This window comes from Haematobia irritans, chromosome 5 (assembly GCF_050003625.1).
Source record: "Haematobia irritans isolate KBUSLIRL chromosome 5, ASM5000362v1, whole genome shotgun sequence".
In the NCBI taxonomy this organism is placed as follows: Eukaryota; Metazoa; Arthropoda; class Insecta; order Diptera; family Muscidae; genus Haematobia; species Haematobia irritans.
In genome coordinates, this window is record NC_134401.1 from 135,616,575 (window position 1) to 135,631,038 (window position 14,464).

General features: G+C 27.0%; 1 protein-coding gene across 1 annotated transcript; it reads right to left on the bottom strand.

Moving 5' to 3' along the window:
- Positions 1 to 4,848: 4,848 nt before the first annotated feature.
- On the bottom strand, positions 4,849 to 13,057 carry LOC142238132 (peptidyl-prolyl cis-trans isomerase 5). The gene is made up of 3 exons (XM_075309680.1): positions 12,840 to 13,057; positions 12,326 to 12,450; positions 4,849 to 5,633 (listed from the first exon to the last, which is right to left on the bottom strand). The coding sequence occupies exons 1-3, from the start codon at positions 12,927 to 12,929 to the stop codon at positions 5,234 to 5,236; spliced, it is 615 nt and encodes a 204-aa protein (XP_075165795.1). The 5' UTR covers positions 12,930 to 13,057; the 3' UTR covers positions 4,849 to 5,233.
- Positions 13,058 to 14,464: the final 1,407 nt, after the last annotated feature.

Genomic DNA, 14,464 nt, shown 5'->3' on the forward strand with positions numbered 1-14,464 from the left:
ACAATTTTAAGGAAACTTGGCAAACGTTTATCTATGATTTATTGCTTGATATATATGTATTAGAAGTTTAGGAAAATTAGAGTCATTTTTACAACTTTTCGACTAAGCAGTGGCGATTTAACAAGGAAAATGTTGGTATTTTGACCTTTTTTGTCGAAATCAGAAAAACATATATATGGGAGCTATATCTAAATCTGAACCGATGTCAACCAAATTTGGCACGTATACAATGCTAATTCTACTCCCTATGCAAAAGTTCAACTAAATCGGAGCAAAAAATTGGCCTCTGTGGGCAAATGAGTGTAAATCGGGCGAAAGCTATATATGGGAGCTATATCTCAACCGATTTGGCTGATATTTTGCAAGTTTTTCGAGATTAATAAAATATTCGGATGTACGGAATTTGAGGAGATCGGTTGATATACACGCTAATTATGACCAGATCGGTGAAAAATATATATGGCAGCTATATCTAAATCTGAACCGATTTTTTCCAAAATCAATAGGGATCGTCTTTGAGCCGAAACAGGACCCTATACCAAAATTTTAGGACAATCAGACTAAAACTGCGAGCTGTACTTTGCACACAAAAAAACAAGTTAAAAAAATTTGAATTAAAAGAACCTCCTGAGTAGTTAAAATAAAGAACATCATTGGGAGTGCATCTTCTGGAAATGCCTTTAAAGATGTGCCTTTGGAAGAACTTCTAAATTTTTTTGCTGGGATCTTGAGCGACAATATTTTATATATTAGCAGATACATTTATAGGAAAAAATCTACTAAAAACAGTAGATTTCATATGGCTTTGCTATTATTTTAGCCACTAGTGTAAAAAAAATATAATTGGTAGAGATCTGAAAAAAAAAAAAATTGTCGTGAGGTCAAAGATTTCATGTCTTTAAAATACGAATGAAAATTTTGCTTAGCATAGAAGACGCATTTCTCTGATATAAAGTTTTTTTTTCCTTGTCCAAAAGTCGATACACTTTTCATAGAAGTCGTATTGTCCTTATAATTAAGTGATTTCATTAAAAATGGGTATCATAACATGAAAGAAAAAAATTTTTTTTTTTAATTCAGAAAAATTGTTTAAATTTACACAAAACCCAAATTTAAGAGAATTGTGTCTTAAAAGTATCCTTACTTGTATTGCCCGCTTCTTTGGCTAGGAATCAATACCAAAATTTTTAAAGTAAAGACAAAATCTTTAGAACCGGGCATGCTTTTTTTCAGTGTGGGACGACAATTCCCTTATATGGCACATATCAACCAATTGTATGTCATATGAAATTCTTAACACGATTAATTAGCGATTTATTTTTGGACCAGAATGCTAAACAATCAGACAAACATGAAGAGCTAGCTTCACTACTAAGTTTACACAAGAAAGTCAACAAAATTTGATATTATAACAACAAAAACAAATACGAAAATAAGCAAAAATCAAATAAACCACAAGTCAATCGAAATAGTAAGGGCAGATGGTTTGTGGCTTAAAGATATTTGCAATTCTTTGTTTAATCGAGTAAAACTGGTTTTTATTGTGGACATTTTTTGTGTTTACTCAAAAAAAAAAAAAAAAGAAAAGGATAAAGCAGAATGGAAAGCAAACACGTCTACATGTTATCCCTTCGTAATATACCAAATTGGCATATACATACTTACATATATATTTGTAATGATATCGAATAGAAAGATGAGATCAATGGCTTGCTTAGGCGTTTAGGAAAAGTGGCTGAGTCATTTAGTCGTCTTTTTAAACTCAATACACCAAAAGAAATTTGTTAGTAGACACAGCAGAAAAGTCTGCTAAAACAAATGGGAAAGCAGTCTCCTCACTTCTTAAGGTGTGAGGCGAATTCAGTGTTTTGGATGTGAATTAAGAATTTTTGTGATATTTTGACAAATAAATAATTTTTATGATTTTTAATGCATTATAACGCTTGTCTGGAATGTTTGTCATCAAATATTTTCAAAAATTCGCAATTTCTCTAGAAATGATTTAGCCCTTTTTCGGCTAAATTTAAATAATTTGTACCATTTTATTAATTCTCAATCTGTTTTTATCCCATTTGAAACAAAAACAAAATAAATTTCCCCTTAAAAATATGAAAAAAACAACAATAAGAAAAATTGATTCAAATGAACTTCCTGTGCCGTTAAAATAAAGAGCATCTTTGGGAGGGCATTTTAGGAAGTTCTTTTAAAGTTGTGCCTTGAGAAGAATTTCGATTTTTTTGCTGGGTTCTTAAACAGGTAGAAATTCTAAAACAATGTAAGTCTGTCTGTTGTAATCGCGCTATACATTTTAATAATGAACCTATTGTGCTGAAATTTTGAACAGAAACTTATTTTATCTGCAGGCAGTTCAACTTGGAAGATGGGTCCAGATTTATATGGCCCAGATATCGGTCCAGATTTATATGGGGTCTTTATCGGTTTTGCTGCATGAAGGGGTGTGTCGAATATGCTGAGCAAACGTCCCTGTTTTGGTATAGCCGCCATATAGACCGATCTCACGACTTTACTTCTTTGGCTCCTAGAAACTATAATTTTTATCCCATTTGCTTGAAATGGAAATCTAATGGTTTTATCGGTCCATAAACAAATACGCCGAATATGGTGTGTATCGGTCCATGTTTTGCAATATCCTTGATTTTACTCCTTTAGCTTTTAGACACCGCATTTTTTATCCGATTTGCAATTGTTATGGTATTGGAAATCCAGAGGTACTTTAGATCCATAAATGGGATTACCAAATATGGTGAGTTTCGGCCCATGTTTTTCGTATAGCTCCCTTATAGACCGAGCACCCGATTTAACTTCTTGGGCTTCTAGAAACCCCAATTTTTATCCGATTTGCTTGAAATTGAAAATCTACAGGCTTTTTAGGACCACAAACAGCTGTGACAAATATGGCGTGTATCGGTCCATGGTTTGGTATAGCCTCCATATAGAACGATCTCCTGATTTGACTTGGGCTTGTAAAAGCCGCAACGTTTATCCGATATGTCTGAAATTTGTAATCTAGAGGTATGTTAGGACCAGAATGATCTATGTCGAATTTAGTTTTTATCGGCCCGTTTTTTTTTTGGTTAAACATCCATAAGACTGATCTCCCGCTATCACTTTCGCTTGAGGAGTCACACGAGCAAAAAATAATCTACCAAAATTTGAAGAAAATTTTACAAAAAAAAAAAAAAAAACTACTAAACAAAAAATCTTATTTTTGCAAAATTTTATTTCTATAGGAAATTTTGTCAAAATTTGATTTCTATAGGAAATTTTGTCAAAATTTGATTTCTATAGGAATTTTTGGAAAATTTTATGTCTATAGAAAAATTTTATTTCTGTAAAAAATTTTTGGAAAACTTTATTTCTATAGAAAATTTTTGAAAAATTTTTATTTCTATAGGAATTTTTACAAAAGTTTATTTCTATAGAATTTTTTTCCAAAATTTTATTTCTGTAGGAAATTTTGTCAGAATTTCATTTCTGTAGGAAATTTTGTCAAAATTTAATTTCTGTAGTAAATTTTGTCAAAATTTCATTTCTATAGGAAATTTTGTCAAAATTTCATTTCTGTAGGAAATTTTGTCAAAATTTCATTTCTGTAGGAAATTTTGTCAAAATTTCATTTCTATAGGAAATTTTGTCAAAATTTCATTTCTATAGGAAATTTTGTCAAAATTTCATTTCTATAGGAAATTTTGTCAAAATTTCATTTCTATAGGAATTTTTTTCAAAATTTCATTTCTATAGGAAATTTTGTCAAAATTTCATTTCTATAGAAAATTTTTGTAATATTTTATTTCTATAGAAAATTTTTGTAATATTTTATTTCTATAGAAAGTTTTGGAATATTTGATTTCTATAGAAAATTTTTGGAAAATTTTATTTCTATAGGAATTTTTGGAAAATTTTATTTCTATAGAATTTTTTTCCAAAATTTTATTTCTGTAGGACATTTGGTCAAAATTTCATATCTATGGGGAATTCGTCAAAATTTCATTTCTATAGGTAATTTCGCCAAAAATTTAATTTTATAGGAAATTTTGTCAAAATTTCATTTTTGTAAGAAATTTTGTCAAAATTTCAATATTATGGGGAGTTTGTTAAAATTTCATTTCTATCGAAAATTTTGTCAAAATTTAATTTCTATAGAAAATTTTGTCAAAATTTCATTTCTATAGGAAATGTTGTCAAAATTTCATTTCTATAGAAAATTTGTCAGAATTTAATTTCTATAAAAAATTTTGTCAAAATTTCATTTCTGTAAGAAATATTGGCAAAATTTCATTTCTATAGAATTTTTTTCAAAATTTTATTTCTTTAGCAAATTTTGTCAAAATTTTAGTTTTATAGGAAATTTTGTCAAAATTTCATTCCTATAGGAAATTTTGTCAAAATTTTATTTCTTTAGCAAATTTTGTCAAAATTTTATTTTTATAGGAAATTTTGTCAAAATTTCATTTCTATAGGAAATTTTGTCAAAATTTCATTTCTATAGGAAATTTTGTCAAAATTTAATTTCTATAGGAAATTTTGTCAAAATTTTATTTCTATAGGAAATTTTGTCAAAATTTCATTTCTATAGGAAATTTTGTCCGTTAATTTAAAACCGATTTAAAATTTTCGACTCTTTGGTAAAATGTCAACATAAAAATGTCCATAATGTTCCCTTTTTAATTCAAAAAATCCCCATTTAATTCGATTTTCAAACAAAAAAAATCAAACATCGATTAGTCGAATTTCTGCAAAAAGTCGAATTTTGTTTTCCTCTATTCGCTTTGCATACCTACTACCAACCTAATTAAATGACGAATGACTAACACAAACACCTTGTCCTCAATTTTTTCATATATCTTTTTATTTGGATTCACAAAAGATCACTTGATGTGCTTTGCTCACAATGGAAAGCTGTATAGAGGGGGGAAAGTCCCTTTTTCGTTTGTTTTTTATTTAAAGTTTTTTTTTTCTTCTACAATTTAATGAGAATTAAATGCAACAACTTTGTTTAAACGTTTTCTCTTATTTTTTGTCAACTTAATATAGATATTTTATAGTTTCAATCATTTTGCTTTTTTGTTTTAATCTACAAGATTGTAAATATGTTAATAGAGTTCTCTAGTAATAAACAAGAAAACAATGTTCTTACAAAAAAAAAAGAGATATATTTTTTACTTATGCAAAGGGAACTTAATACAATACATATCTCCTAATGGACAAATGTTTACTCTGCATCAGTTTTGCTCACATGGAAGGGTTCATCCACGGGCAATGAGCCACTGGCAGTGATCACGACATCCTTAACGGGACGATCACGACCATCGGTAGATGTACCTTCAATTTTACGTACTACATCCATGCCACTTACTACTTTGCCAAAGACAACATGACGGCCATCTAACCAGGAAGTTTGTTTGGTGGTAATGAAGAATTGAGAACCATTGGTGTCTTTGCCAGCATTGGCCATAGATAACCAACCAGCACCATAATGCTTCAGCTTGAAGTTCTCATCTTCGAAACGTTCACCATAGATAGAGCGACCACCAGTACCATCACCGCGTGTAAAATCACCACCTTGGATCATGAAATCTTTTATGACACGATGGAATTTGCTGCCAGCATAGCTGAAATGATAAAGATAAAATCAGAGACATTAATTAGACGGGGAGGTACATACAATATAGCGTAACTCGCTATACGCTGCTTAGTTATATAGAGATTGATTGCTTTACAAAAGAAAATTCTAACAAATTTATTCGACAACAACAATAAAATTGCCCTAAATGAATTAAAATTTCAGGATAATAGAAGCTCATCATCATGATTACATTGTCACAATATTTTGTTACACTCATAGTAGATAACATGCAAAAAAAAAATAGCAGGAATTAGATACACAGAACAAAATATCATCATTATAAATTTTAATTAAATTTGAAAAAATATCCTGTAAAAATGTATTGATACAATTGACTTTTTAATGAAAACAAAATATTACATTTTGCCAATTAATTTTAAAATCGACAAAATTTTCTATAGAAATAAAAGTTTGCCAAAATTTTATCTCTATAGAAAATTTTGTCAAAATTTTATTTTATAGAAAATTTTGTCAAAATTTTATTTCTATAGAAAATGTTGTCAAAATTTTATTTCTGTAGAAAATTTTGTCAATATTATATTTCTATAGGAAATTTTGTCAAAATTTTATTTCTATAGAAAATTTTGTCAAAATTTTATTTCTATAGGAAATTTTGGCAAAAATTTATTTTTATCGAAAATTTTGTCAAAATTTTATTTCTATAGGAAATTTTGTCAAAATTTTATTTCTATAGAAAATTTTGTCAAAATTTTATTTCTATAGAAACCTTTGTACAAATTTTATTTCCATAGAAAATTTTGTCAAAAGTGTATTTCTATAGAAAATTTTGTCAAAATTTTATTTCTGTAGGAAGTTTTGTCAATATTTTATTTCTACAGAAAATTTTGTCAAAATTTTATTTCTATAGAAAATTTTGTCAAAATTTTATTTCTACATTTTATTTTGTCAAAATTTTATTTCTATAGAAAATGTTGTCAAAATTTTTTCAAAATTTTATTTCTATAGACAATTTTGCCAAAATATTATTTCTATAGCAAATTTTGTCAAAATTTTATTTCTGTAGAAAATTTTGTCAAAATTTTATTACTATAGAAAATTATGTCAAAATTTTATTACTATAGAGTTTTGTCAAAATTTTGTTACTATAGAAATTTTTTTCAAAATTGTATTCCTATAGAAAATTTTGTCAAAATTTTATTTCTATAGAAAATTTTGTCAAAATTTTATTTCTATAGAACATTTTGTCAAAAGTGTATTTCTATAGAAAATTTTGTCAAAATTTTATTTCTGTAGTAAATTTTGTCACAATGTTATTTCTATAGAAAATTTTCTCAAAATTTTATTTCCATAGAAAATTTTGTCAAAAGTGTATTTCTATAGAAAATTTTGTCAAAATTTTATTTCTGTAGGAATTTTTGTCAAAATGTTATTTCTATAGAAAATTTTCTCAAAATTTTATTTCCATAGAAAATTTTGTCAAAATTGGATATCTATAGAAATTTTTGTCAAAATTTTATTTCTATAGAAAATTTTGTCAAAATTTTATTTCTATAGAAAATTTTGTCAAAATTTTATTTCTATAGAAAATTTTTCCAACATTTTATTTCTGTAGGAAATTTTGTCAAAATTTTAGTTCTTTAGAAAATTCTGTTAAAATTTTATTTCTATAGAAAATTTTCTCAAAATTTTATTTCTATAGAAAATTTTGCCAAAATTTTATTTCTATAGAAAATTTTGTCAAAATTTTATTTCTATAGAAAATTTTGTCAAAATATTATGTCTATAGAAAATGTTAACAAAATTTTATTTCTATAGAAAATTTTGTCAAAATTTTATTTCTGTAGAAAATTTTGTCAAAATTGTATTTCTATAGAAAATTTTGTCAAAATTTTATTTCATTAGAAAATTTTGTCAAAATTTTATTTCTATAGAAAATTTTGTCAAAATTTTATTTTTATAGAAAAATTTGTCAAAATTTTTTCGGGTAACATTTTAGATCCTAAAAAAGTACCCCAAAAACAATTTAGCTTTATTTTAGATAATAGAAATTGATAAGTTTTAATTAAAAGTTCCCTGATATGGACTTTAGTTAAATGAAAAAAAAAAAAACAGGGTAACAAAATTATACACAAATGAAGCATAGTGATTTACCAATTTCGTATATCCCACGAGATAGTGCAAAAATGCGTCTTAGAAATTCGTATAGCGCTAAAAATTTGTTTAAATTCCTCTAAGTTTTTCCTTTAAAATACGATTTTTTGACATGCGAATAATAATTAATTCTATCTAATAAACTATCTTGTATATGTCGAAAAATATACTTAAACATTTTGGAAAATTACCTACACTTTTAGAAAAAGGACTGCTGTTAAAAGCAAACACTATCTGTTGTTTTTCAGCAAACAAAAAGTGCTGTTTTAGTAAACATTTTTGCTGTTGTCAATAACAATTTTTTTTGGGTGTACATTGTCTTTCCTGGTGAGTTCATTTTTTCTTTGAGTGTAAGATTATTTTCGATGGACCAGGATTTACAGCTGACACCGACTGTTGAGTGTATATACACCCCAAAATGGTTTAGGCTCAGCTCTACTTTGTTGTTTCCTAGTTGTATACCTTAAGATTTTTCTTCATATAAAAATGGATTTACTCTCAATACCTTTTCTCTTCTATGGCTAATCTTCCGAAACCACCCAAAAAATATCAATATGAATGATGCACATGGCTATCTATTACGATACCGGTTTTCTTTTATATTCTTCTACCTCTGCCCCCTTTTATAGGTTCATTGACCCAAAGGGGTTATTAAAAAAAAAATCAATTATATTGTGAGCCATCACCAAAGCAATTTTCAAGTAGACAACATAAATCTTAACATCTATCAACTTTTCTTTAACGAATAAACTTAACCAACTATTGAAGAAATCCTATATTTTGCAATAGTTTTCAAATCCAGCATATAAAGAATGTTCAATTCAATTCTTTAAAAAATCTCTTGACTTTTTAATTCGTGCTTCTCTTCATTCATTTGTATATGTAGGTCACCATAAAAAGAATTAAATCAGTATATCAACATCCATATACAGAATTTTTGTATATATTTTATGCTGACGATTCTATGTAGACTACTTTTTGTTTTTTGAAGCAAGAGTAAAAGTAAAACTTCTTATCTCTAGTGGAAATACTAAGAGACCCATCAGACTCTTGTGCTATTGACACGTTTAACACCCAGAAAGTTAAATTACTTACTTTCTAGATAACACTTTAAATAAGAGAAAAGGTTTTAATAGGAAGAAAGAAATCCGATGAAGTGGCCCATGAAATAGAAGTATTGGAAAATAAATATAAGTTAATATACACAAAAACAAAACATGTCGGTATTAGAATTTTATTCCTCCCAATGGATTTGCGTGGAATGTTTTTTTTTTTATATATATATATTTCAGCTTCCAAAGATTTCTAGAAGCTACCAACCGTATTATGGTTTATTAATTGACATTACGAATTCGATCCGAATACCCTAAAAAACAATTCAACTAAAATTTCTATAGTTTTAACATTTAGTTCGTGCAAAAAATAGTTGACTTTAGTTAAATGGATTTCTGCAATTTTTCTTTTTTTCTAGAGTAACAAACCAAAACCCCAAACAATGCATGAAACAAGTGTTAAAAAGTATACAAAATTATTTTCGCTACACGGCATATAAAAAGCCCAAATAATGTACAGACCTTAATAATAAACTTGTAAATGCAGACAAGGACACCAACAATGCATTACAAAAATAAAAAAGAAATACTACTTTATAAAATCTTATTGGGGACGTGGCTGGGTGTCCAACAAATAAAATAAATGTTTGTGTGATAACAAATTTGAAAAAAAAGATAAGAAGTATTTCAAATAGACGACGACTGAAATGTATAGAAATGGGCTTCATCATTATATAGAAAGTGTTATTGATTATTACAAAGTGGTGGTTTCAGTTTTGTTTAACCCTAATATGTATAAATATCAACTCTTTAGCCGTCAACTTATGAAACCTAATTAGTTAGTCTGAAACTTTTAGAGTCTGTGGTGTAATAATATTTTATTATTATAAGAAATTTGTTGATTAAACCAAGTACCATTATAAACTTTTTTATGAATTTAAGTTTATCAGCATCCTCATGCTTTTGACACTATCAGAGATAAAGAGTCAACAGTTGACTCAAAATGTTTATGCAAAGGAACTAAGGTACATCAAAAATGTTCTACTTTTGGGTACAAATTGAAACTTTTGAAAAGGAAAACCAAAGAGAACGTTTTCTTCGTTTATTCCTAATCTTCGGAACTATGAAATAGCATTTGACGCCGAAGAACTCTCTATGTAAGCTATAATCTGTGGATTTTGTTTCATTGAGCTCGAGCAAACAAGAAAAGCAATAAGAGATCGACCCAAGAGCAGTCGGGCAGACGATTTTGTCAAAATTTTATTTCTAAAGAAAATTTTGTAAAAATTTTATTACTATAGAAAATTTTCTTAAAATTTTATTACTATATTTCTATAGTAATAAAATTTCTATAGTAATTAAAATTGTATTTCCATAGAAAATTTTGTCAAAATTTTATTTCTATAGAAAATTTTGTCAAAATTTTATTTCTATGGAAAATTTTGTCAAAATTTTATTTCTATAGAAAAATTTGTCAACATTTTATTTATATAGAAAATTTTGTCACATTTTATTTCTATAGGAAATTTTCTCAAATTTTTATATCTATAGATAATTTTGTCGAAATTTTATTTCTATAGATTTTTTTTTTCAAAATTTTATTTCTATAGAAAATTTTGTTAGTATTTTATTTCTACAGAAAATGTCAAAAGTTTATTTATATAGAAAATTTTGTCAACATTTTAATTCTATAGAAAATTTTGTCAAAATTTTATTTCTATAGAAAAATTTTTTAAAATTTTATTTCTATTAAAAATTTTGTCAAAATTTTATTCCTATCCAAAAATTTTCTCAAGATTTTATTTCTATAGAAAATTTTGTCATAAATTTTGTTACTATAGAAAATTTTCTCAAAATTTTATTTCTGTAGAAATTTTTCCGAAAATTTAATTTCTATAGAAAATTTTCTGAAATTTTTTTTCTATAGAAAATTCTCTCAAAATCTTTTTTCTATAGAAAATTTTGTCAAAATTTTAATTCTATAGAAAATTTTGTCAAAATTTTATTTCTATAGAAAAATTTTTTAAAATTTTATTTCTATTAAAAATTTTGTCAAAATTTTATTCCTATCCAAAAATTGTCTCAAGATTTTATTTCTATAGAAAATTTTGTCATAAATTTTGTTACTATAGAAAATTTTCTCAAAATTTTATTTCTGTAGAAATTTTGTCAACATTTTATTTCTATAGAAAATTTTTCAAAATTTTATTTCTATAGAAAATTTTGTCAAAATTTTACTTCTATAGAAAATTTTGTCAAAATTTTATTTCTATAGAAAATTTTGTCAAAATTTTATTTCTATAGAAAATTTTGTCAAAATTTTATTTCTATAGAAAATTTTGTCAAAATTTTATTTCTATAGAAAATTTTGTCAATTTTATTTCTGTGGATTTTTTTCAAAATTTTATTTCTATAGAAAATTTTGTCAACATTTTATTTCTATATAAAATTTTGTCAACATTTTATTTCTATAGAAAATTTTGTCAACATTTTATTTCTATAGAAAGATTTGTCAAAATTTTATCACTATAAAAATTTTGGTCAAAATTTTATATCTATAGAAAATTTCGTAAAAATTTTATTTCAGCAGAAAATTTTGTCAAAATTTTATTTATATAGAAAATTTTGTCAAAATTTTACTTCTATAGAAAATTTTGTCAAAATTTTATTTCTATAGAAAATTTTGTCAATTTTATTTCTGTGGATTTTTTTCAAAATTTTATTTCTATAGAAAATTTTGTCAACATTTTATTTCTATAGAAAGTTTTGTCAAAATTTTATTTCTATAGAAAATTTTGTCAAAATTTTATCACTATAAAAATTTTTCTCAAAATTTTATATCTATAGAAAATTTCGTAAAAATTTTATTTCAGTAGAAAATTTTGTCAAAATTTTATTTTTATAGAAAGTTTTGTCAAAATTTTATTTCTATAGAAATTTTTTTCAAAATTTTATTTCTATAGAAAATTTTGTCAAAATTTTATTTCTATAGAAAAATTTGTCAAAATTTTATTTCTATAGAAAAATTTGTGAAAATTTTATTTATATAGAAAATTTTGTCAAAATTTTATTTTTATAGAAAATTTCGTCAAAATTTTTGTTTATAGAAAATATTCTCAAAATTTTATTTCTATAGTAAATTTTGTGAAAGACCAAAAAAAAAAAATAAAATAAAAACAAAAAGTATATACATGTTGATATTCTTGTTTTTGTAATTTGAGCTATTTCATTGCCCCTTGCTATACACTTATGTACAGAGAACTTAAATGCATGGCACAAGAACACAATACAAAGCAACAAAGAACTTTAGCTCAATTAAAACCTAACCTGAAAAAAGGGGGCGAAAACATAAGACAAGAAGTCATTTATCAAATTCGCAACGCCTTTACATTTCTTCCTGAACTATTCAACCACATTAAATGCTTTCAGGAGGAAAAAGTTGTAAACTTTGCTGTAATCCATCATTTGCGAATGTTCGACCATATTAATGCATTTGTCTTTAATGGTTACTTACCCTTCTCCAGCAGGTCTCTCGGCCAATTGTTTAAAGTTTGCAACTGTTTTTGGAACGGTTTTTCCAAACAATCCAATCTCAATACGACCAATGGGGTCGTTACCAATGCTGATGTCAAAGTAGACCTACAAAGTGGTAGAATAAGCGGCCGCACAAGAATCCAAAACGAAAGCAAAAAAAAAAAACACGAAAAGAACACAAAGCCATATACATACAGATTAGAAATTTTGTCAAAATAAGGTACATAAATATGTACATAGAAGAAAAAAATATATTATATACAAAACATACAAATAATACATCAATATTTTATTTTTAAGAATTTGCGTAGTTTTTTCGTTCTTTCTCTCTTCAATAATTTTATTTATCCATGATGATGCAAACTTTTATTAATTTTTCTAGATGTTTTAGAGCGGCTTCTATATTGTTTTTGCCATCGGCATTTTTTTTGCATGCACTTGCCAAATCATAATTCTTCTCATTATTTAATATCTTTTATTTGTTCTCCCCTTACCTTATCAGTTACTTTAGGTCCTTTGCTATCATCGGCATATATACCGGTGACGGCCAATGCCACTAAGCACAAACTCAAAAACAATTTCATTTTGATTTATTTTCTTTATTAGAGCTCTTGTGGTTATTGTATTCTATTCAATTCCACCAATAATAATACAGAAACGTCCGCGTGCAACACCTTTTGTAGTCCAGAATCTACGAACGAATGTTGATGTTGATGTAGAAAATACACCACTTTAACACTAAAAGGCCTTTTGCATGGGCCTTCATTTCGTTTAATCCAACTTGTCAGGGGGTTTTGTGGTAGTATGAAAGAGATGACTGATGTTTGTGTTACACGTCATGCCTCTATCAGAGATGATTTAGATGGTAGTCGTAAACCGTGTTAGTACCATGGTACTATTTCGCCAAGATACGGCCGAATTTTCGGAATGGCCGAAATTGTCGAAAATCTACTTTTCGACTAAACGATGTTTTTTTTTTGTCAAAAATGGTCGAAGTCGGAATGTTTTTTTAATCTTAAAACTGTAAGTTTGTGAAAGTCGAATTAAATCGTTGGTTAAAACTAGTTTTTATGGTAACCAAATCGGCTAATCGAACTTTAACAAAAGTGTTAAAAAGTCGCATTTGTGGTCCTTAAATTAAACAAGTATACACAGCACTAAGTTCGGCCGGGCCAAATCTTAAATACCCACCACCATGAACCAAATATTAGGGTTTCCTTTGAAATTTAAGGAGGGCTTGAGGACTTGAGAACACTTCTCGAAGATAAATTTAAAGATTTCACCTATGAGGACTATATCAGATTCTGGATTTATAAGAACCATTTTTGTTTGAGTTTTAGAGGAATCATTAACATCTCTTGTAAGTGTGCAAGAAAATTATAAAATAACGTCTTAATTTGAAATCTTAAAAGTCTTAATTTGAAATAAAAAAAGTCGCATTTGTGGTCCTTAAATTAAACAAGTATACACAGCACTAAGTTCGGCCGGGCCAAATCTTAAATACCCACCACCATGAACCAAATATTAGGGTTTCCTTTGAAATTTAAGGAGGGCTTGAGGACTTGAGGACACTTCCCGAAGATAAATTTAAAGATTTCACCTATGAGGACTATATCAGATTCTGGATTTATAAGAACCATTTTTGTTTGAGTTTTAGAGGAATCATTAACATCTCTTGTAAGTGTGCAAGAAAATTATAAAATAACGTCTTAATTTGAAATCTTAAATCTGTAGAAGTAAAATCTGGAAATTTTACATTGTGTTTCAAGCAATTTTCATGATCAGTGCGCCTTCTACACCCTCAAGAAGTGAAGTCGGTCTATATGGAGGCATTACCAAATGGACCGATAAAAGCTTAATCCGATACACGTTTTTGAGAGCCTAAAATACTAGAATATTTACAATTTCAGGCAAATCAGATAAAAACTACGGTTTCTAGAAACCCAAGGAGTTAAATATCGTTCTTATGGGGCTATACTCAAATAGGGACCGATGCTCACCGTTTCCGGCACACCTCTTTATGACCCGAAAATACCTCTAGATTTCCAATTTCAGGCAAATAGGATAAAAACTTCGGATTCTAGAAACCCAAGAAGTAAAATCGGGAAATCGGTCTATA